This window comes from Tympanuchus pallidicinctus, unplaced genomic scaffold, assembly GCF_026119805.1.
Source record: "Tympanuchus pallidicinctus isolate F22 unplaced genomic scaffold, pur_lepc_1.0 scaffold17, whole genome shotgun sequence".
NCBI lineage: Eukaryota > Metazoa > Chordata > Aves > Galliformes > Phasianidae > Tympanuchus > Tympanuchus pallidicinctus.
In genome coordinates, this window is record NW_026294690.1 from 2308089 (window position 1) to 2331750 (window position 23662).

Below are 23662 nucleotides of genomic sequence, written 5' to 3' on the forward strand. Positions count from 1 at the left end.
GGACAGGGGGCTGCGCCCAGCTGGTGGCTCTGTGATGGAGCCACTTCCCCCCGCCCTGCACAGAATCTCTACCTTAATTTATTACATGAAGGCGTCATATTTATTGCTTGGGGGACTCTCTCTTTCTAAATTAATTTCCGTATGAACGCAAAAGAAAGAAATCCGTGAAGCTCTGGCCTCCATCACGCCATGGAGGCTTGTCAGGCTGTCTGGCAGGGGAGCAGCTGGAGCATAGAGCAGGTTGGCTGTGGTTTCATAGCTTCCCTTCATCACGCCGCATCCCACGGGGGCTGCAGAGCAGCTGGAGGGACAAGGAACCCCTTGGTGCTCTCAGGAGCTGCTGTGCTCCTTCCGAGTGAGGAGACTGGATGGGGAGGAAGGAGAGGCAGCTCTGCAGGGCTCGGGCGAGCCCTGAGGGCTCTCGGAGTGGAGAATGCCTGGTCGGTGCTCGCTGGGAGCAGGCAGGGCAGTGCAGGATGCGCTGCCATCCTCCGGCAGGGCTGCGCGCGCTGGAGACGCGGTATGGAAACAATAAAAGAACTGTTGCGGGGCTTTCCTAGTGTCCTTCTCTGTTCAATGGCCGTTGTCTGTCGAACATAACCACACCGTTCGTAGAAGCCTTAGATCAACAGTTTAGCTATGCAAGTTACTTTAATTATTATTCTTTTTTTTTTTTTAAGACAAACATTAAAATAGTGCTTTCTTCTTTAACATATCCTAGGAGTTGAAAACCGAGGGGTTCTGAGCAAACTGCTGGACAACTTGTCTTTGGATGCACCATGGAAATAAAAATCAAACCCCCCCACAAAAGTAACAAAGCAAATTAACTGATGGTGTTCATGCAAGTTCCTCCAAAGCCGTGACAGTGCTGCGTTGTGAGTCATGCCCTCCCGTGCTCTGGGTGTCCGCCTGCGCACAGCCCTGTGCCGCTGATGGTTACCAGCGTGCCCCGCTGCCCGCCGCGTCCCCGTGAGGCTGTGGTTGCCGGTGGATTTGGGGATGGGTCGTAGCAAAGGGTGGTCCTAGGGGGGAGAGTGGGAGCGGAGTGGCAGCGGAGCCCCTCCGCAGCCGGCCTTCCTCATGGTCCCTGCGCTGAGATGTGTCCCCAAGGTGTCCCCGCTTGGCCCCGTGCCACTGCAGGTGATGGAACTTAGAACGGCTCTGCAGGCAGCCTCCCTGCAGCTCACCAGGTGCCTGCCCCGCTCCCAGGCACCCTTTGGATGCAATGGGGTCCCCCCTTGAAGAGGGTCTGTGTCCCCACGCCCATCAGAGCCTGGCCCAGGGGGGGTGGCCATCAGGGCTGCCTGCAGAGCTGCAGGGACAGCACTTGTGCATCTCCTCCCTCCTCCTCCCAGCACCGTGGGGTTATGCAGGCTGTTCTTAAGCGGAGGGACCTCTGTGAGCCCTGCAGCACCTCTCCCAGGGATCCCCACCCTACATCCCTTCCCTCAGCATGTGGTTCTGCTGCAGGGCTCCTGTCCTGGCCCTGAGCCTGGAGCGGCGCTTTCCCACCCGGTTCAGCCCTCTCTTTATTTTTGCTGCTGACTTTCTGTCTCCCAGCGACCGGTGGAAGCAGTGGGGATGGGGGTGATGTTGGGGACAGCCCTGCAGGGCTCTGCCTGGAGTCTCACAGACCCTAAGGAAGAGCTTGGGGTGGTGGGGCAGAGTCCCAGAGGCAGGGTGGGCTCTGCGGGGTGCTGGGGGGCGGCTGCGGATGCGCACACAATGCAGAGGGTTCCAGCAAGCAGAGGGGTGTTTGCTAGAAATGATGTATTGTGGCTTAGAGACAGCAGCGAACAGCTGAGCACCACCAGAACATCACTCTTGGTTGAGGGGTCAAAAGAGGCAAAGGGCAGCAACACCTTTGCAGCTGGTGTTGCTCGCCACACTTGGATGAATTGTGTTCATGCAGGGGAGGTGGGCTGGGGGTGTTGGTCACAAGGGCAGCGTAATGTGATGCTGTGGGGATGGTGGCTCCGGGCAGCAACAGAGGATGCGCTCCCTTTGCTGGGACAGTGGCTCAGCGCCGGAGCCCGCAGCGCAGCCATGCGTGCGTGGAGCCTGAGTGAATCCATCAATAAGTCTCACTTTGGTTTTGCTGTTTTTTGGGGGTTCTTTTGTTTTTTAACTACCGCCTTAGTTTGTGGTTGGTCTTTTGTGGTTGGAAGGAGGAGCACCCAGCAAGGTGGGTGGGTCGGTGCCCCACGCATGATCTCGTGCTTCCCTCTGCTCTCTGTCCAACGGGCTGTACTTGCCTGAGCTCCCAGAGCAGAGACTTGGAACAATTTGTTGTTTATATGATGTATTTATTTTTACTTGTGTTTCATGTCATTTTTTTTTTTTTTTTAATAATAAATTGTAAGTTGGTAAAACTGCCTGTTGTCTCTCTGACTCTGGAATCCACAAAAGCAACGAGGGCTGGGATGGGAGAGGCGGGCACCCCTCAGCCCACCGGGATGGTGCTGGATGTGGGCACTGCGCCCACCGCAGGTCCAGGTGCCGCCAGGTGCTGGGAACCACACGCAAGAATGGCTGCTTTCCATCCTCAACCGCTGGTCTTCCTTATTGCTGCCAAGAACTGCCCAGGGAAGAATGGGAATCAACTCCTCAGGGCACACAAAGCTTTGCGTCCAGGAGCTGTGCCAAGGCGGACAGTCCCAGCACGGTGTGAGGTAGTCGTATTGGAGAGGTTCTGTGCCCCTACAGCCTCCAGGGCTGCCGGCGCACACGGCCGCTCTTGCCGTCGGGGGCGCGGTGCTGCCACTTCTGCTGCCAGGCCTTCTGCCGCTGCCGCTCCCGGAGCCGCAGTGCGGTGCAGTAAGCATCGAGGCCGCCGCTGCCCGGTGCCCCCAGCGCCCGCGGCTCTGTCCACGTGCTCTCGGCCCCTTTACCGCGGCGGTGCTGCAGCTCCGTGGCCTCGTGCCGGATGACGTGCAGGCTGTAGCGAGTGAGGGGCCAGGAGAAGGAGCGCTCCACGGCCCGGCACTCATAGGTGCCGGCGTCCTCCCAGCCCAGCTGGCGGATCAGCAGCCCCTGCTCCAGCACCACCACGCGTCTGCCGCTCCTCACCTGGGCACGGGCACAGTCAGGCCCTGCTGTCCTCCTCGCCTTCACCCCCTCCCCGCTGCCCTCATACCTCGCTCAGCCCCAGCCCCTCTCCACGCCGCGCCAGCCACCGCACTGCTGTCTGCGGGGAGCGCGCCTGGCACTCCAGGAACGTGGAGTTCTTCTCCACACCAAACACCGGCTGCTCCACGGCCGCCATCCCTACGTGGGAATGGGATGGGGTCAGCCCCAGCGCCGCGCTCCCCGACGGCAGAGGGTGCCGGCAGTGCCCCGCTGCCCACCAGTCCCAGCAATGGCGCTCACCCTCTGCTGTGTCCTGGCACTGGCTGAGCACATCGGCCTTCAGCACGTCCTGGCAGCGGGCACGCCTGTGGGACAGTGGATGGGGATGTGCTGGCACCTCTTTCCAGACCAGGGCTTGCAGGGAACATGAGGTGACCTCATGGCATGCTCACCGCTTCTCCGTGAGCAGCAGAGAGGTGCAGGCACTGCCATCCCACGTGCAGTAGGGGTCTCTGGCCAGGCAGCAGTCCATGCAGGTCTGCCCATAGAGCTCACAGCGGGACAGGGAGAGCTGCAGCAGCCCCTGTGTGCTGCTCACCAGCAGCTCCTGCTGCTCGGGCACATCACAGTGGTCAGTGGGGCAGGGCCTTGGCACACCTGGGAGTGAAGGGCTGGGGCCAGATGCCCCGTCCCTTGGAGTAGAAGCATGAGGACTCACCCGCTTTGGTGACAGCTTCATGTCCAGGATGGGTGAAGGCACCTGGAGGGTGAAGGAAGGCAGTGAGGCCTTGCTAGACGCCGGGCAGTCGTTCCCAGTGAGCGCCTCCATACCTCAGTGACGCTGATCTCCTCCAGGCTCACAGCCTCAGCACCCGCCTCACCGGGCAGCCCCACCTTCAGCACCTTCCCATCATCTGCCAACACAGAAAGGTGTTGTGGGGTGGGGGTCTGACGCTGTGCACGCACCCTTTGCCTGGCTCCATTCCCCATCCCCAGCGCCGTGCCGAGCCCCGACCTGTGCCAAGGAAGAGCACATCGTAGTGGCGGCCCTCAGCCTCCAGCCGGTGCACCAGCAGCTGCCGCAGGCGGTAGGGAACGTTGGCACGGAGCAGGACGGGCCGGCGGCCCAGCGGGTGGATGGGCTCCCACATCAGCTGGTGGGCGCGCACAAAGCTGATCACCTCATCGGGGAAGTCCTTGGTGGAGCGCAGCAGTGGGTCGTACGTCTCACTGGGGCACTGCAGGGAACACCGAGGGACGTGTCACGGCTGGGATGGACCCTCCTGATGCCACCTGCTGCCCGCGTCCATACCGTGCCAGGGCGGGGGTAGGGGACGCGGGCCTTGTACTGCACCCAGCGGTGGTCGAAGCCCTCCTTGTGCGCGAAGGGGCCGCTGAAGGCTGCTCTGACTGCAGCCATGGAGTAGACGCAGACGGCGGAGCCGCTGAACACAGCACTGCAGGGCAGCTGTCAGTGTAGCAGGGTTGAGGGCTGGGGAGGCTCGTGGATGCCCCGTGCGCAGGAGTGGGCTCACCTGGATGCTGTGAAGAGGCCGAAGACGAGGGGGTTCTGGGGGTCTCGCGTTTGGAGGAGGAAAACGTCCTCTGTGGGGAGAGAGAGGGGAGTGGCAGGGCGCTGGGTGCAGGATAGCAGCAGCCCCAGGAGGGAGGCACTCACCCAACTGGTCAAAGTGTGTCTGCGTGCCCTGGGGCCCGGGGATGGAGCACAGCAGGCGGGCCTTGAGGAACGTGCTCCAGCGGTTGATGAGGCCACGCTTCCCTCCAACGTCGTTCTGATGAGCAAACAGCGCTACGCACACCTGCATCCACCCACCCTGCCCAGCACCAGCACTGGCATGTGGCCCTAGCCCCAGCCCCAGTCCCTGCACTGCCTGGGTGCCCAGGGATGGGGATGTGCTCATGGCTCTGCAGCAGAGCACTGGCAGAGGTGTGGGCTGTGCTCCTGCTCACAGGGGATTTGGGGACTGGAGAGACCTCGGGTGACCACCAAATCGAGCCCCACAGCAGGGATGGGGACTGCAGCCGGGGAAGCCAAACGCCCACCTGGCTTCACACTGACCTTGCAGACCCGGGCCACCCTGGCGTGGATGTGCCGCCGCTCCCACTGCCCGCCCTCCAGGGCCGTCTCACGGAAGAAGACGTAGACCTTGTCGTCGTGTGGGTTGTGGGTGTCGGGGATGGCAAAGGCGCCGATGAACGTGGGCTCTGCGAGCAGCAACATGGCATTGCCCCACGCCCACAGCACCCCGTGGGGCCACCAGCCAGGCCCGGAGCCCTCGTACCATGTAACCAGTGGTCCTGGTGCTGCTCTGTGCGGATGTAGCCCCGCTCAGCCCCGCTGACCTCGGTGCGGAAGAAGGCGGCACTGCTGCCCATGAAATCACTGGAGGTGCCCGAGTACAGCTGCCCATCTGTGGGGCAGTGTGGGCATGCAGCAGCTGGGATTCGCCACAGACCCCCCACAGCACCCGGTACTCCGCTCTTACCGACCAGCAGCGCAGCAAAGGGCTGCCGGGGGCTGTAGGGGCACCGTCCTCGCCCCGACTGCAAGGAATGGCTCAGCAGCCGCATCACGGGGATCCCAGGACCCTGCAGAGAACGGGGGGAGAGGGGAGGTGGGTCTGCAGCAGGGCTGCACTGCCACCAGGCACTGCCACGGGGAGTCCTCACCTGCCCGCGGGCTCCCAGCTGCACGAAGGCACAGATGGGCTGATAGGCGCCGGTCCCACAGGCCAGCACGTGGCTGCTGTTGTAGGGCTGCAGGAGGCGGATGAAGTTGGCGCACTCGGTCTGCTCAAGGGGAGACAGCTGTTAGTGGCGGGCACGCTCACGGTGCTGGGGCTCAGCTCTCAGTGCCCAGAAGCCACACGCAGGTTTTCCCAGCCCCGCTCACCTCCACGTCCTTGCCTGCCAGCTGGCAGTGCTCTACCTGTGCTCTGGGTGCCGGCCAGGAGATCTGCAACCACACAACCGTGGGCTGTGATGGGGATGCGGTGCCAGATGCCGGCGCTGCCCAGCATGCACCCACTGCCCCACGCTGACCTTCTCAGGCTCCCTGCCCGGCTGCTCCAGGTGCAGCAGGACGATGTGGTTCTTGGCTCCTACCATCAGCCAGGTCCTGTCCTCATCCAGCAGCAGCGCCTGGGAGCCCGGCGTGTCCCCTGGGGCCAGCAGCCACCGGGAGCTGTTGGACTTCAGCAGCTCTGAGGGCACAGGGTGGGAGGAAGGGCGGCATTGAGGGGACCCCCCCCCAGCGTGAGGCCAAGCACGCGGGTGGGAGCGAGGCGCTGTGGACCCGGCTGTGCACACTGCAGTGTTAAGTGCATGGGACGTGGGCACCGGCGCGTCCGCAGCAGCTGGGAGGAAGCGAGCGGAGTGGCCCTGACGTAGTGCAGGGTAGCACACAGGGCCAGGCAGGGGCTGCCATGTGCTTCCCACCGAGAGAATGGGGTGAGCAGCTGGATTCCTGTCCCTGCTTCCACTGCACAGCGGCTGTGGCGATGGGTGAGACACATCCTCTGCTTTGTGCCATTATCTCCCAAGGACAGGGTGTTTTTCCTCCCCCCCTCCCATCTATCTCCTGAGCCTCAGCATCCTCGATGTGAGCTGACCTCGCTTCCTGGGGTCACCACCTGCCCCACAGCACGCCCTTCAGCCTGGGGGGCTCTGCACCTCCATCCCCTCGCTGGTAAGGTTGAAGCCCCACTCTGCAGCCCCACACCGTGCAGCGCTGCTGCAGGGACACAAACTGTCCCAGTGTGACCCACACCCACCTCTCTCCGTGCCCATCCTTCCTGTGCTCCCATGGCATCACTGCTGTCATTTCCTTCTGCAAACTGCTCACGTTTCCCCCCCTCACCAGCTCTCTCTCTCTCTCCCATGCTGAGCCCCGACGTGAGGCTCTCAAAGACCTTTTCATTTTATTTATATTTTTTTTTCCTAGGGTTTTTAAACCTAAACTTCTGGAGCCTCTGTGTCCTTGAACCTGCTGCCCCTCGCTGTCCGTGAGTCACATCCCGTGCCATTGTTCCATTGTTCCTCAGCCCTCCCGATGCTGGGAGCTTCCTCTGCTGCCTCTGCCCATGGCTGCGGCCCCATGGATCCCCCACCCCACGGAACCACATCCCCGGGAGTGGAAACACCTCGGATGGGGACCGCGTGCAGGAGGTGGGACAGAAGTCGGTGGGGGCCTCCAGGGGACGTAGCCACGTGTGGGGATGCCACAGCCCTGTGCCCCCCACCCTGTGCTCCCACCTCCAGCCTCTCACCTCTGTACGCGACACGAAGACGCGGGCTGTGCTCTCTCCACGTCCCGGCACTGTGCGGCCGCAGCAGCAGCACCCAGAGCAGGGCTGCAGCCAACGGGGCCATCGCTGCGGGCACGGGGCCTCCGCCCGAAGGGGAGAAGCTGCGCTGCGATGCGCTTTGCCCCAGTGGCGACCTGCGTGAGCCCAGCCCGGGCCGGGTGGCAGCCGGGGGTGGCACCTTCCTACAGACACCACGCTTCTCCCGGGGGCTCAGTGCAGGCGGAGCGTCCTCGGATGGAAACAGCTGCGGGCGATGAATCCAGGGTTAAGCTAAACACTGCCGACAGCTTCAAATAATCAACTCCTGCGAGAGGGGCTGCTGCCGAGGGCAGGCGCCGAGCGAGGGATGCTGGCAGCACTTTTTGCCGTGCCACGAACGGGGCAGGAGCCCAAACGCTGCGGGGGGAAGGGCGCCGGCAGAGCTCCGTCCCCAGGGACGGAGGAGGGCCGAGCGAGCCCGCAGCCACCCCCGCCACGTGCCGGCCCACAAACCCCGATTGTCTCGTGGCTAATCCAGAGCCCCGCGGGCTGCGCTTCTTGGGTTACAGCGGGGCCGGCAGCTGGGGGAGAGCTGGGGATGGGGCTGCGGGATGCGGCAGAGCCGGGCAGCAGTGCGGGCAGGCGGTGGTGGGGCGGCCATGCCTCGTCCCCGTGCGTTTGCCACCCCTCAGCTCAGCCTATGTCACTGTGTGCTGCCAGCGCCACCCGTGCCCATGGCTGCATCTGTACGTTGGGTTGCCCCATGCATCCGCGCTGCCCGTGCCTCTGTCCCCCGGGGGCCGCTTGATGGATGCCTCACAGCTGCTCCATCAGGCAGAGGCAGCTGTCGTCCCTGTCCTGCTGACCCAGGGCCGCTGGAAGGGATGGATGTTCACAGAGCTGGACCCCGAAAGAAGAGTGCTGTGCCATGCCAAGCCCTTGGGACCATGGTTTGCACACAGCCAGCGGCCCCAAAGAGTGAGGTTCCCTCAGCCTGGAGATCTCCAGGGGCACGGCCACGTTCCCAGCACCATCCACACCCTGGTGCAGCGTGTGGGCCGAACACAGCCCTCATCCCTTGACCGAAATGGCGACACCTGATACAGCACCTCCTCCTCCATTTTCAGAGCTGGCTGAGTGCGTGGGGGCTAAAATGTGAGCAGGGCTCTCGGGGGGAGATGGGGCCCCCGGGCACCCCCAGGCCACACCTCAGACCCTCAGCTGCCAAGGCGTTGCGCAGAGTCCCCCCATGGCTCACAAACCACAATTCTCTCATTCCCAGCCCCTGTCCCCGCAGTGCTGCACTGTGCAGGAGCATTGCCCAGCACACGGCTTCAAACCATGCCTGGGGTTTGGGGGAACATTTCACATCATTGGGGTTTCCTGTTTAATTCTCAACCAAAGGAACCAAAGGAGCGATGGAGCCCTGCCTCGCATCCTTGTGGAATTTGGTGAGATTAGATTAGGGATGAATTCTTCCCATATTTCCCTATAGCGCTGCTTTCAAACTGCTTTCAGGCTGACCTCCCTATCTCTGGCTCATAAACCATCGGGGTGTTTGTTTCTCTGCCACATTCAATGCTCTCAGCTCTGCAGGAGAAATCTGTACACCGCACCAAGACACACTGCTGTGTGCTGAGCGTCACAGCAGCTTGAGCATCACACCAACCTGTCCCAGAACACCAACCACCCCAGCGCTCCCATTTTGGGCTACCAGCCATCCCAGTGCCCCCCCCCCCCCCCAAGCACACCAACCACCGCAGTGCCTTGCCCCGCCGCACCAACCCCGACCCCGACGGCACGAAGCTCACTCAGAGCCACGGCGCTCGAAGGCACAAAGCGCACGCAGCCCGACCCGGAGCGGGACCGTCCCACACCCGACAGAGCTCTGCGGGTCCGACTCCGGGGCACGGCGCTCCCCCCGGGCCGCCCGGCTCAGGACGATTCCCGCATCGTTCCGTTACTCACCCGGGAGCCGCGGAGCCGCCGTCCGCCGATGGCAGCACCTGGGGCTCTGGGAGGGGCCGGGGGCTGCGCCCATTCCGTCCGTCCGTCCGTCCGTCCCGCTCAGCCCCGCGGTGCGGGCAGCTGTTGCCACCTAGCGGTGCGGGGCTCCGAAACGCTCCCGCAGCTCCACGGAGTGCAGGGGCAACGCACCCGTCGGGAGCGGCTGACGGAAGCGGTCCGCACGTCGGAGCCGTGATACGAGCGTCGGAGCCGGGAGAGGGGCTGTGCCAGCTGCGTCTGCGGGGTTGGGCAGGGAAGACTTTCCCCGGCAGGGTTGATCCCGAGGAATGCGGGCAGCTCCGGGATCCCCGTGTCTGCACCGTGCCAAAAGGGCGCCGTCCGAGCGCGGCGTGCTCACCACGCGCCTGGAGGGATTTGCTCTGGCTGGGCTGGCGAAGGAGCGCCCGCGCTCTGCTCGGATCCGCAGCACAGGGGGTGGCCGTGACGCCAGGGTGGCCGCTGCCCCCGCTGCTGCCCCCGCCTCTGAGCCCCTCTGGGGCGGCCCTCGCTTCTCACACCGCTGGGACCACGAACCTCCCGCAGCCGGGCTGCTCCTCTCCTCCCCTCATCCACCCAACGCGATGCCAGGGGGAATAACGCAGTACAGGGAGCGTCGGGCCCGTGGGTGCCCCACTGCCGGGTTTTCCACCATGGCAGCTCCGGTGAGGTGGAGACGAGGCAGCTCCCAGCCTTCCCCAGCTCCATTTGGGAGCAGCCCATCCTTCCATTGTGCGGCCGCAGGGCTCCATCCCCTAGGGGTGCAGTGCTCTCATTTCCCCTCTTCCTTGCCGACAGGATGCCGAGGTGCATCGAGCAGCTGGAAATCCTCCCGTGAAGGAAAGGGAGATGGCCAGACTCAGAGCTTCTGCATGGCCGCAGTGTGGCTCTCAGCTTCATTCCAGCCAACCCTGGGGTCTGCAGCAGCTCAAACCCCATCAATGACCTCACAGAACGTGGATACATGGAAGGGAATTGCTCTTGTTGAAGGGCTGACAGACACAAAGATGGGGTGCAAAGGGTTTGAGCTTCCAGCTGTGCAGCAGAACACTACTGGCAGTACAGCTCCAGCTCTACAGTGCAGAGGGTCCTAAAGCACTGTTCAATGAGCCAGTATCGAAAATCAAAGGCCATCTGCAGCTCTTCTTTGGGAGCAGCAGCTCTCACTGTGCAGGATGTGTGGATCAGCCTCCTGCTCCTGCACTGTGACACGCAGCAGTGGCAGCAGAACCACTACCACTGGGAATACTCTTGGAAATAGGAGAAAAGCAATTAAAAAGGGATGAAGGTAATTGCAATACAGCTGTGGCTTCAGGTGAACGGTCTTTAAATAAATATCCTGTCAATGGTATCAAAAACATCGAGGACAGCAAAAGCATCCCCCCAGGTTTGGTTTGGGTTTCTACACCACCGCCATGCCGTTATCCCTAACAGGTCACAGCACTGCCCTGCGCCCTGTGTCCAACAGCATGAGTGCCCTGCAGTGCTGGCTGTGTGCACTGCACAGCAGCCCTGTGTCTCTGCAACCCTTCCTGCAGACACTCGAGGGAGCCCACATGTTTTGCCCTGTTCTCCTCCGGGTTTGGAGATGAAGGGGAGGAGCACGCGGGGCTCTGTGGTTTGGCAGCACTTGTTCAGGCTCTCGTTTGGGATCCTCCCTCTCTATTCCCACTCTCACAGAACTCCCAGGCTGTGGACCAAAACAAACTGTTCCCAGCTGCTGGTCGATGGCTTTCATTGTAAGACACGAGTGTTAAGGTGGCTCTTCCTCCACCTGAACACAGTCCTCTAAAGCAAACTCCTTGAGCAGCTCCTCTCCCTGGCTTTGCTCCAGAGCCCCAGGACAGGGCGCAGAGTGGGTTTCCAGCAGCAGAGGGCTGCCTACCAATCCTTTATGAAGGATGCTCCTCGCCCTGGGTGCACGTCTCACGACATGGACTCACCAGCTCCGCAGGTTCCCCTGCATCCTCCATTGCTGGGTGCAGCACCAATGTAGCAGCAGTGCTCCATGCCTCTCCAGGGTTACCTGTGCCAGAGGTAGAGAAATGCAGCCTCGACAGGTCTTCTGTTCTCCTCAGAAGTTGTGTGCAGGTGGTCCCTCACCTCCCAGTCTTGCTGTCTTCAGCTTCCCCACGCCTCTGGTGGGCGAGCAGCAGATGTGTGCGAGCCAGGGCAGCTCCATCACCACCTGCTGAGGGCTGGGCTCAAAGTCTGCTCCATGCTGCCCTGCAGCACGCACCAGTCTGCCCAGGCCACACTCAGCCCCAGCACTGCTGTCCCAGCTGAGCTCACACACACGTAACTCACTTCCATCAGCTTCAGCCAAACTGCTCTGCACACATCCCTGTCCCAGGAGCTGCCTCTGTGTGCTCAGCACTTGCTCAGAACGGCTTCCTTGCTAAAGGTGAATCCCAAACAGGTCCCTCCCTGTTCCCTACCTGGTCCTGGGGCTGTCCTCTGCTCCCTGTCCCCACAAAGCACAGCACCAGGAGCACACAGCCCAGACACGGATGTAAGCTCCAGGCCCTCACCAGCAGGCAGCTGAACACGATGGCGATCCTCCGAAGCGACACATTTCAGGCAAGAGACAGGCACTGACAAATTTTCAGTTTTATTAAAAAAAATCTAGCAGCAAAACCTGTAACAATTCAAAAACAAACGAACAACAAAAAGAAAAAGAAAAAACAAACCAAAAGCCAACCCCCGAGAGAACATTACACAGAGAAAGAGACAGAGATGGGAGACGGGCCTGGGGTTTTGTCCACCGTTTACTCAAGTTCCTTGTAGCGGGCAAACATCACTCTCCTGACAGCATCACGGTAGGTCTCGTTGGACTGCCTCCTGTTGGGCCTCCCCTGGGCCCCCAGCCCAGCTCCCCTCTTCCGATTTTCTGCCTGAAAAAAACCCCGACCACAACACATCTTAGTGATTTCCGACCGTCACCCACTGCCCACAGAGAAACAGTTTTCCCCGGGCTGCTTCAGGATGGCCAACTGCTCCCACATGGATGGGTGAGAAGAGGAAAAGCTGTGCTCCTCTAAAAGCTGCAGGCCTCAGCAGCAACAAAAAACAGAGGCAGGAGATGCCCTGTGGGAGCCAAACCGCAGGGACTGGCTGTGGAGATCAGCACCTGCACACTGGGTTGGAGTGGGCAGCCAAAGCAGTGCCAGCAGGCAGGAGGCAGACACATGCAAGCAGGAATCGAAACAGAGCAAAAGAAAGCAACAGCAGGAGAGCTGGGATCCCAGGGAGCTGTCTGCAGTTACCTTGTACTTGCACAAGCTCAGCAGCTCTCTCTTCTAACAGCGTTCCCATGGAATCTAGTAGCTCACTTTGAAAGTCAACCAATGTTTAACGACTAGCTTGGGCAGCCAGTGCCTGAATTATTCAGTAACACCTGCCAAGAGTCAGCCCAGGAGATCTGGCCCAAGACTGAAAGTTTCCCTTGCTTTTAAGTCTGACTTCTCTCGATACCAGGGCTGTGATCAATTAGGCAGGGAGATCAAAGCGTGGTGGGCTTGAAGCGGGCACACGGCTTTGTCCAGCAGGATTTGGAAGAGGGAAGAAAGCACATCTCTCTGGGAGGCGCCTGCAGGAGCTGCACGAGGGCTGTGCCTTGCAGCAGCTCTCCCAGCCAGGCCAGGGAGCCCCGACTGGAGGTCAGACCTCCCAGAGCGCATCCCCGAAGCCAGCTCTCCAACTGAGCCCATTTTATGGCCACAGGAAGCTCTCTGGGAGGACCGAGCAACAGCTGGGGCCCGTCCCTGTGATGTGAAGAGGAAAGCCTTCCCAGTGCGCGTGGGCTCGAGCAAATACACGCCACAAAGCCTCAAATATTTGCTTTTAATGATATAATCGGCTGCAAGCTGTCACGAGGCGAGCTGCTCTGCAAGTCGCTCTGCCCCCCAGTGAGCACTGACACCACGCAGCAGGGCACTCAGAGGACAAACACACCATGGCACGGCTGCAGCTGCAGGGGTTTGCTGCTGCTCACCTGCCCCTGGGCAAGCAAAGCAGTCCCTGCCCCTGGCTCTCTGCTCCTGCTGTGCCTGAGCAGCCCATGCTGCCCACGAGGTAGATTTCTGCAGAACAGCAGCCTCAGCAGCCATCGGTCCTTTGTATCCATCTGTGTCAGTGTGACTGCATTTGAGTTACGTGGCTGCACAGCACTGAGCTGGTGGTCTATTTGAATCCCAGCCTGGCTTTGGGCAGGTATTAATTAGAAGCTCACAGCCTCCTTACCCACTGTTGCTGTTTTCCACCCCTACAGATGCACATAAACCCTAATCCCTTTCTTCTGCCAATGCACTTGCGGCCCCTCCCAGCCTGCAGAATCACTCAGTGCACACATGACTGTTCAGTGGGCGCTGAGTCTCACATCCTGACTCTTGCTGCAGCTCAAAACTGCCTCCAGCTCTCTTGGGAGACGTCACCAGCTTGAAGAACAGCGATTTGTTCTGACGGGAAGGTAAGACTCACCTCCACTGGTGATGCTGTACCCTGCTGGTTGTGACCGAAGCCTTTTTTCCACCCTGTGGACTGCAACATTCGGTTTCCTTTGTTGTTACTGTCAATCCTTGGGTCGTAGTCACTGGGAAGGAGGCAGAATCAATTGTTCAGCATTGCAACGCTTTGAAAGCATGCCAGAGTTTTTTAGTTCTAATAATAGCCCCTTCCCTGCCATCCAAACCTCTCCTGAGGGGTATTTCAAGTTGCTCGCAAGAAGTAAACCGCCCAAGGAAACCACCACAGGGTTCAGACACCTTTGACCATGTAACTCCCTGTTCCACCTCAAGGGATAATAGGCTAGGGCACAGGAAATGAGCTCAGGCTCCAAAATATTTACAAGACACGAAATCCAGAAGTGTTCTATGCTTGAAGTTTAGCAATAGCGAGAAAGTGGAGTCCAATCCCAGCTGCTCTGGTAGACCTTTCTTCCCTCCCAGTGCTGTGAGCACTGTGGTCACTGAGCAACGTTGATTTGGACACCCCTTCTCCCACCTGGTCGTTACTCATCCAAGACCACAATCCATAGTTTTCAAAGCTGCTCTGTACAAAAATAGCTTTGTACGTTCAGGCAAGTTCTGCTGTCTGGCTGCTGCTGACACTGCACACAAACTGCTTTAGTTTACCTACAGCTTTTCCAAGAAAACACAGGGAAGAGAAGACACTGATTTTTAAACTAGATGTGGAGGGAAAGTCCAGTTCTGAGGTGCAATACCAGAAGGGAACAGGAACATAATCGGTTCTGCCTTCAACATATGGCCAGCAGTTGCTCAGCCCACTGGAACAGCACAGACTTTCTTCCTCCACCTACTCTGAATGAGATGGAAACAGCTCCCAGCATTCCTATGAGTCAGAAGAACAGATGAAACAGCTCTGCTCCTTCTTCCAACAGCTAACCACCAGGACAGGAAGTCAGCAAGTGCCTTAAGGATGAAGTGGATGGGAATGGACTGCACTCTGCTACCTGTGCCTGTCCAGGCACACTCAAAACTGCTATCCAGCCCATTCAGTACCTGTCTGTATGTGCCTAAACACTAAACCCTGATCTCCACGCACTACATAACCCTCATCCCCGCCTGCCCTCCCCAAGAAGTCGTGCAGCACAACAGATCTGTGCTGGGGGGAACTCCAGCCACAAGAACCTCAGCGTGGCTGTTCCTCTGTTCCTCTCCAACATCTGGCCCACTGGCCAATTCTGGCCCTGGCGTGCCAGCAGCACACGTGCCACGCTGACACCAGCAGCCCTGAAGACATTCATCCAAGAGCAACCATTACCTCTCTGCGCCCCGATCGTATCTGAATCGTTTCCTCTCTGGTGAATCCATCTGCTGGAATTTCTCTCTCCGGTCGTTTCCTTTGTCTTTGTATCTCCCCTTGGTAACAGAAAGAACAAATCAAGCACAGGATCTACAAAGGATTGGATGCTCCAGAGGAGCTGCTTATCTAGGCACGTGGAAATCTACCCTGGGGATCTACAGACCCTGGATGTTTCCAGGACCCACAGTCCACCTACTCTGTTCTGATGGTATCTGTGGGGCAGACCCGGATCTGTGGTCACAACCTTCCCGCTATGGCAGCATGAGCAGCTTCTGAGTAAGTGTTCCAGCTCTGCCATTCCTGGCCAGGCAGCATCAGCTTCCCATACACTGCACCGACTTTAAGTAGAAATCTGATTTCTATAAAGCCCAGAGCCCAACACAGGCTGGCAGGACAAGAAAACCACTGCTCAGACCCTTCTGGGAGGAAGGAGACCTACTCTTGGAGCCACAGCACTATTTACAGGCCCAAACGCAGTGCGTGCTCACAGTTCAAGACTCCGTGGGAGGCACCTGAGGCCCAGGCTCCAGACAAAAGTGCACAAGTGAACGAGGTCATGCCTGAGACCAACATTGTCCCTAGCAAACAGAAATCTGCCCACCACCACAGACCCACCTCACGCTCTCTCTTCTCCAAATATGCCAGTTCCTGCTCAGATTGTTTGATCTTCATATGTATCTCCAGGTTTTGCTGGAAGGAAGATAACAGAACCAGAGTCAGCAGAGGATACAGGCTGTCAGGGTCATTTGCTGCAGCCATAAAGAGTACAAATAAAGCACCAGGCTCCTGCAGCTGCACTAATCCAGATGCAACACTTTCCCATGAAGCTACCCTGGTCTACCCACAGGGACCAGGAGCCTATTCTACACCACAGCAGGAGAGGCAATCCGTCCTACTGTCCTACTGTAGCATGCATGCAGTTTGGTCTTCCCAGAAGCAAGATCTCAAAAGACAGCACAGAAGGTATTCCTGAAGTTCTTACTGCTACCACACTTGAATGCACCACTCTCCCCAGCCCTGAGGTTTCCCACTATAGCTTACTAAGAAGTCCCACCCGAACGTTATGGCATTCTTGTAGCAGGAGCAAGCAGCTCACACAATGCTTTGAGCAGAGCTTTGCTGGGAACTTTACCTGCCACTCTGTCAAATTCAGAATGGTTCTCCCCACACTGCATTTCCCCCGTACGTCACAAAGCTGCTGAGCCAAAGGCAGCTCACATCACACACGCAGCTCCCACTGCTACCAGCTCCCCATACCTTGTGCAGGTTGGAGAGCTGCTGGTGCTTGATGAGCACTTCCTTGTTGGGAAACTGCCTCCTGCACAGCAAGCAGGCCAGCTTGTTCCAGTCAGTCAGCTTGTCATCGCTGGCCTTGGCCCTTCTCGGCTGCTCCTCGCGCTGTGCTGGTGGGTGAGGAGATGGCAGCCACTGCACCTGCTCCTCCTCTTCCTCCTCCTCTTCGTTGTCACTGTCTCCACCATATTCTCCCAGCAGACCTATCAGAGGGTTCACCACCTTGGGCTGAGGGAAGAAGCCGAAAGTTTGACAATTTGTAGCACCAAGTCTGCCCAGCAGTGCTAGGGTCTTCTTCCCCAGACTATCCACAGTCTCCATTCTAGCTCAACAGCAAGAGAGCAGCAGTATAAGTAAGGCATGGAAAGAAGCAGGCTGGCCAGCATTTAAGCACCACAGAGTAGAAGCTGTTCCATTCTCAAGATGGGCTGTGCTTTGTTGCCAGGCTTTTCCAATGTGCCACACAACTAAGCACGAGAAGTTGACAACTGCAGTGGTGATCTGGCATGGAGTAGCTATCAATCTCACTGTCCAGCAATGGAAATTAGTGATGTTTACCCTTCCTCAGTTTGGAGACAGCTGCAAGAGCTTCTCTGGAGTGAAGAGATCCTGCTCAGATGCCAGTAACAACTTTCATCACGCTAGAATCCTGCAGACAAGCTCAGCCTTATGAAGCAAACTGCCTTTGCCATTCCACTGCCAATGGTTCCTCTGCCAGCATGAGAAACTGGCACTTCTGCCACCCAAGGTCACAGCCAGGCTTGGGTGAACTCCCTGGACACCAAGCTCAACCAAGGCAAAATTCCTATGGAATGTCTTACCCGGGCTGCACTCTCATCTTTTTTCACAGAGGGAGGTAATGGTTTTTTAAAGACATCTTCTGCAAAGAACTTCTCATCTCCAGAGTCGTTCTGAAACAGTCAAGATCAGGTGTTAAGACTGCCACAGCGTGAACTAATCACCATCACCCATGTAAAAAACCTCCAGGGAAACCAGGCAGCTGAAAGAAGTAGTTTTGGTGGGAGACACTCCAACTCTGGGCATCACCAGAAGCATTTCTCCTGGAGCTACATCCTTGGTTTCAGAGGCAGCTAAAGTCGCTTGCCAAGCTGTTTTACTCTTGTTTTCTGCTAGACTGTGATGCTGACCGCGCTCCCAGTGGCCTTAGACCAGCAGTGGAGAGGGCAGAGGGCCAGTTCACATTTAGACACCTCCACCTACTCAAAAGATGTGGACAGGAGCTGAGGTGCAAAGTAACCCCCACAGCCAGTCAGCTGGGGAACAGGGAGTGGTGCAGAGTTACAGTCTTGCAGAGGAAAGCCATCAAGCGAAAGTACTATAGGTGGGGAGGAGTAACAGTGACACTAATTTTCCCTGCTGTATCTATGGCATAATATATGGCCAGGCTCAGTGCAGCTCTGTGGCTTCAGGATTTTCTTCTGGACAGAGAACACCAAAACTAGTAACCCAGCACAGCAACAGGACGAACCTGGGATGCTCACTCATGTGTCAGCAGCACAAACAGGAGGCTGGGTGATGCTTCATGTCTACAGGCTTTACAGAAAATCCAGACATGATCTAGTTTAGTGGTTTGTCAGCTACATGTGCCTTGACTGGAGAAAGTGAAGCTCTAGGCAGCATCTTACCAGGCCTGCAGTTTCGCCCTTTTTCACAGAGGGTGGTAATGGCTTTTTGAAGACGTCTTCTGTGAAGAACCTCTCCTCCCCAGGCTCATTCTGAAAAACCCAAGATTGGGAATTAGATCACCATCAGCACAGAGGCAGGGCGCAAACAGCCAGACCAGTAGGTAAGGAAGAAAAAGTTCCTACAGTTGTGACTGAATCACTTCCACCATCTCTCCTGGCATTCCTCAGGCCAAGGAGCATATGTCAGTGTGGCTGAGGGAGATCCAGCTCAAAATACCCATGCTTAAACTTCACTTTTGGCAGCTAATCCCAGTCAGCAGCTCTGCAAACTGGGGAAACAGCTTTGCTCAGCATCAAACGGCGCTAACTCACGACTGGGGCTGGACTCTGGGATTCACTGTAAAGAATGTCCAAAGATGTTGGCTCATCTCTGCAGTTCATCTACACCACCTGCCTCATCCTCCTGTCTGTGACGTTTGAGGGGGCAGGAACTGCAGTTACTCTGTTACTACCTGACTACATTCAAACATCCCTACCATTATTTTGCTCGCTCTGTTACAAGAGTTGGGTGCTTTCAGCACCGTGAGTGAAATGCCAGTCTCAATTATGCAGATGTTTCTGCATCCTTTATAGTAAGGAAGGGATGAGAAGCCCTGACTTCAAGTCACAAGGCAAAAATTTCAGGAACTTCTTCCTGCTTGGTCAGACTCACGTTCGTGGCCTGCTGGTGACCCCACGAATTTCATCACTTTCTCCCCTTTTTGACTCCTCTAAAAATTACTCATTTTTGCTCTAACATGTTTCACCTCAACCTCCCGACCTCAGATCTCTGACCATTCTGACCACCGGAGGGATTTACCTTGACAGAAGTATTTTTCCCTTTCTCCTTTTTGTCCCTGTTGTCCCTGCTATGCGGCTCCTTCTTTTCACTTGTCCGTTCTTGGCTTCCGTGCCGCCTCCTCCTGTTCTCTGGAGGTGATGAGCACGGCTCTCGCTCTATTGTGACTTCTCTCTGAATGGAGCAAAGGAAGAAGAATCTAGCCCAAACCTTTCAGCCTTCTCGCTGGACTTATTATCCTTATAGGGCAAAGGAGACCAGCACAGTGAGGAGGGACTACAGAGTCTCAAGACAGCTGAGGCAAAGGCTTCATGGCTTTGCTGGGCAGTAGACTGTCTGCTACAGCCAGGTCATCAGAGCACTGCCCTGTCTGCACAGAGCACAGGCATCTTCAGTTGCATGAAAACAAGATGACAGCCTCAGAGGACCTCAGCAGATGGCTCTTTTTTGGCATCCTTGTATCTATTCCTGGCCAGGCTCAGGAAGCAAAAAAGACAAAAATAGAGCTCTGCTCTCCATCTTTATACACAGTCACATAACATGTCTTCAGTAAAATTGAGCAAGGATGCTCTCTCTGTAAATCTGTGCAATGAAGAGCAGACCAAAAGCCTTCCAAAGGCTTCAGAGGTCAAGTAGGCAGCCACAGTAAATGATTCGACACAGCTGCTGGGCTCCTGGCTGCTCATTAAGGTAACATTTCAGAACATGGAACTCTTTTATACAGGTCAGAGAATTGAGAGAAACAAAGCTCCCTCTATGCTGTTCTATGCTAGACCTCTTCGGGCTGCAAAATCCACACAGAGAAGGTGGTCTGTAAGAACAACAGGTGTATAAAACTTTGTTCCTATGCACTCACCTGAGTCCTGGGGTCATAGTATGTTCCAGCTATGGGATCATAGTAATTCCCAGTTTCAGGATCATAAATGTACGTGGACACATCTGATGGAGCTGAACGGAGAGACAACAGTTAACACAAGTAGCCTTCCAAATGCAGAACTCGCCTTTTACACAGACAAAAGTAAATCCTGCACTGGTGGAAGGATCAAATCTGGGAAGGAAGAAATCTTCTCTCCTGGTAAAACAGGCGAGAGAATCCTGACACTGATCTACCTACGTATTTTTTTCTCTAAGGAGTAGTAAGGTAGTCAGGTTTTCACCATTCTTCTGTTATAGGGCTCTCACGAAAACTCCTTATCACAACACTTAACAACAACACGCTCACAGGAGGATGCAATGAGATCACCAGATCCTAACACTTGACCGGATAAAGAAATGAAATTCAGTGATTTCCTGAAGAATGGGTTAATGAGTACAAGGCACTGCTTCCACCCACCCTTGTGAACAAGGAAGATCTGTGCTCTTACAAACAATCCTCTGTTTAAAATGATGACACTCCCCACATCCCTTCCGCCCGTGGGTGCTTGAAGGCTTGTGGAAGAAACAGAGCGACCTGTTTCTACAGGAAAAGCCTAAGGCCCTGAGGGTATGGCCATAACATGAGCAATGTTTCTCATTTCCAAGATGTTACTTAAACAAAGCTCAGCGATCGTGTATATAAGTTAGCTAAACAATCAGGACTGGTTTTACAGCCACCAGCACCACTGGTGCAGTGTATATTCTTCCAGCTCATCTAGCAATTGCCTGGCTGATTTTATCCCTTGCTGCAACAAGAGAAGTAAGCAGCAAGTTTTATTTATTTGCATGTAGATTTTGCACAGTAAGAGTAACCCATTATCAGATAGGAAAATGTGACCAGAATTTGGCAAAGGAACTCAGAAGTGGGCGTAGCAAATAAACCTACTCTTGGCCTTTAAAATATTTTTTGGCTGATTCCTTCATGTCAGTACCCTTTTAAGGAAGAAAAGTCTCCATAGTAGGAGGGAGGCAGAGCTTAACTTACACTGTGCTCTGGTGCGTCTCTGTGATTCGCCACCCCTCCTGTCTCTCATGCCCCTCCTGCCCTGGAATAAGTGAACAACACAGACAGATCAGAAACTCTCACACATCACCTGCCTCTCCCTCCCACAGGCCCAAAGAACAGGAAAACATTAATTTAGCCACTCTACATAGAACACAGACCTGCAGACCTGACTTCTCATTTACAGAATGATGGGCAGTGGTGCAAAGCACAGGACTCCTCCATCTCCCCCTCAGTCTTTAAACTGAGTCCTCATGGCAACACACATGAAAGCGCCAGGCCGATTCAGCATGGCCCTGCAGCCCAGTCACACTCTGTCCAGGAACTGAGATGAGCCAGCAGTAATGCAATGTGCTGTGTAAGTGTGTCATACAGTGAGCCAGCCCCAAACTCCTTCCAGCAGCACCTGTGCTCTGACCTGCACTTCTGAATGCATTAGGATTCTGTGTGGTGGATGGGCAGCAGTATGGAATACACCCAAGCATCACCACTGTACCTTCAGACATTGCTGAAGTTTCAGCAGCACAAAGGAAAAAAGCCTAACAAAGTCAGGCCACTCTTGCTGCTCCCTCCCTTCCCTCCTAGGTGCAGCTGTGCAGACCTACCTGGCCATAGTAGGAGTTGTCTCCGTGCTCCCCGTAGTCGTTCCTATTGAGATAAACACGGCAGGTTAACGTCAATCTAGCTTCACATTAACCTCAGTGTACTCAAAACGATCAGCAGGAGCTATGGAAACAGAAAGACTACTTTCATTGGCCACACGCTGGACTGTGTCCACCCCAGGAGACAGAGAGGCTGTGCAGATCACTGGCTCCTTCACCATGGGACATGATGGCTGGACAACAGAAGGCCACTTAACACAATGGTTACTCCTATACACACGATCCCTGAAACTTCTTCCAGCTCTGCTACTTTTGCTTTGTTGTTAAAATCTTGTTAAGTTGTAGGAACACCTGTGCTAATTCATATGCTGACGTTTAAGCATCTGCTTTGACAGCACAGCTCTAGCCTTACAGCACAACGCAGAGGGCAACCCTACTGCCTCATCTGGCCATACCTTCTCCTCCCTGTAGCAAGATTCACTTCCAATGTACGTCCATCAATGCAGATAGGAGGATCCAGATTCTGCAATATCTTTAGCAACCTCAGTGCTTCCTGTCAAAGCAAAGGACAATTTCACATCCATGTGAACCCTCCCCCAGAGCTCCCTCTTAAGATTCCTGCCTTTTGCACACATAAATTCAAGATCCCTACAAACAAAATACCTGAGCAAGTTATGGTCAGGTTTAGGAAGGTCTGCAAACAGACATATTCAGAAAGCACCGCAACTTAAGACAACAGGCTCTGGCTCCTAAGACCTGAGATAACAGATGTATCAGGTGTTCCCTGTAACTAGCCAGACAAGCAGGAGAGCCACCAACACTCTCCAAGACAGATGCTCCACAAGTACAACAATTTGGTATATTCTTTTACTCCTGTGTTTTTCCAGCTTCTGCCTGCTATACACGCCAACAGGGAGAGATGTGAAAACAGGAAGCTACTCACAGCATGTGACTCCAGTTCAATGAAGCCATAGGTCTGCCCCATCCGGCCAGCCTTGTTCTTCATGATGCGCACGTTGGATGTGGAGATACGCACATATGGAGCCAGCAGCCCCACAATCACTTCTGGTGGGGTGAACCGAGTAATGCGCTTCAGCATGATTGCTGAGAGGGACAACGAGAGGTGGCCAGAGGAAAAAACAAAGAAAGAAAATTCAAACCTAGGTTTACTGTGACAGCAAAGGTAGAATTAAACTCTCCTAAAGCAACAGCAGGGCTTCTTGCAGTTGGGTCTGCAAGTCTTCCCATTTCTTCTCCCCAGCTTGCTCAGAATCCTCCCTCTAATTCCTCACCTTTCCCCCTCAGAAAACAGAGCAGAATGCAGTCTGCTCCTTGGAGATGCTCAGTTTAAGTTATGGCCACAGAGACTTTTGCTGCTGTGCTAATTTAGTTGTACCATCCTGAAGACAGCTTGCCCTGAATTAACTTTTAAAAGGGCAACTTGCCAGCACTTTTGGAGCTGGACAGCCCGCCATTACTTGATGCCTTAGATTAGCACAACAGCCTCCAGAGGTCTTAGAGAAATGCTGCCCTTTCTGCAGATAGGAGTGCTGAGACAGCAGTCCAGAAGAATTCCAAATTGGGCTCTTCGCCACTCACTTCTGCTTCCTCCACCTTCCTGTGGTGTGGCTTCCTCTCCTTCCCTCTGAGAAGGCAGCTCCTGGTGCCTTTCCATGTCTCTTCTCTTTTCCTGTGAGGGACGCCGTTCTCTCCCTTCATCTTTTTTCCTTGGCTCCTGTTCTTCAGGCTGGCACTCCTGCTGTGGAGCAGGATCTGAGGCCTGGAGAGGCTGCTTTGGAGATCCTGGTTGTACTGGCAACTCTTGCTCAGGTTTTTCAAGCTTTGTCTCTGCTATTAGAGAAAAGAAATGGTCTGGTTTCAAATACAGTGCTTCAGCACATACTTTTTCTTGTGCTGTTTTCTGCTCAGTACAAACGCTCACCTCAGAAAAGGCTACCCTATTCTGTCCTTTGCACATCCCATATCTTTACTCTCTGCAGACCCAAGGCATAAGAAGGGCAAGATTCATGTCCACCTCATCCTTCCACTGCTGTATCACATCAGGTTCCTCTGCTTGACCTCTGCAGTCAGAGATGAGGCATTCTGGCCTCTTTTTAGGACCAGCTCTTGCCTGAGCACATGTAAATAAGGATGGTTTTGGG

At 56.0% G+C, this 23662-nt stretch overlaps 3 protein-coding genes across 5 annotated transcripts in view; 1 reads left to right on the forward strand and 2 right to left on the reverse strand.

The window, feature by feature from the left end:
• RAD54L2 (RAD54 like 2) overlaps positions 1–2375 on the forward strand; it is a 53364-nt gene extending 50989 nt beyond the window's left edge. The window contains exon 23 of the mRNA XM_052679285.1: positions 722–2375. Coding sequence (XP_052535245.1) covers positions 722–789 — 68 coding nt within the window. The 3' untranslated portion in view covers positions 790–2375. The remainder of the gene's footprint in view (positions 1–721) is intronic.
• LOC128078762 (semaphorin-3D-like) lies at positions 2282–10093 on the reverse strand. Its single transcript, XM_052679316.1, has 18 exons — positions 9345–10093; positions 7359–7641; positions 6133–6293; positions 5984–6046; positions 5761–5880; positions 5577–5679; positions 5373–5501; positions 5150–5295; positions 4748–4862; positions 4605–4674; positions 4382–4526; positions 4085–4307; positions 3901–3983; positions 3788–3829; positions 3522–3679; positions 3370–3434; positions 3137–3267; positions 2282–3069 (listed from the first exon to the last, which is right to left on the reverse strand). Exons 2-18 carry the CDS (start codon positions 7459–7461, stop codon positions 2701–2703), a joined length of 2226 nt encoding a protein of 741 aa, XP_052535276.1. The 5' UTR covers positions 7462–7641; positions 9345–10093; the 3' UTR covers positions 2282–2700.
• Positions 10094–11975: 1882 nt separating this feature from the next.
• The window catches only part of RBM6 (RNA binding motif protein 6), a 53409-nt gene continuing 41722 nt past the window's right edge, over positions 11976–23662 (reverse strand). For all 3 annotated transcript variants that reach the window (XM_052679301.1, XM_052679302.1, XM_052679303.1), the window contains exons 10-23: positions 23100–23351; positions 22444–22604; positions 21956–22053; positions 21504–21546; positions 20881–20941; positions 19837–19928; positions 19002–19154; positions 18143–18232; positions 17318–17407; positions 16461–16724; positions 15819–15893; positions 15162–15259; positions 13860–13971; positions 11976–12274 (exon numbers count right to left, since the gene is read on the reverse strand). In XM_052679301.1, the coding sequence (XP_052535261.1) occupies positions 12149–12274; positions 13860–13971; positions 15162–15259; positions 15819–15893; positions 16461–16724; positions 17318–17407; positions 18143–18232; positions 19002–19154; positions 19837–19928; positions 20881–20941; positions 21504–21546; positions 21956–22053; positions 22444–22604; positions 23100–23351 (1715 nt within the window). In that variant the 3' untranslated portion in view covers positions 11976–12148. The remainder of the gene's footprint in view (positions 12275–13859; positions 13972–15161; positions 15260–15818; positions 15894–16460; positions 16725–17317; positions 17408–18142; positions 18233–19001; positions 19155–19836; positions 19929–20880; positions 20942–21503; positions 21547–21955; positions 22054–22443; positions 22605–23099; positions 23352–23662) is intronic.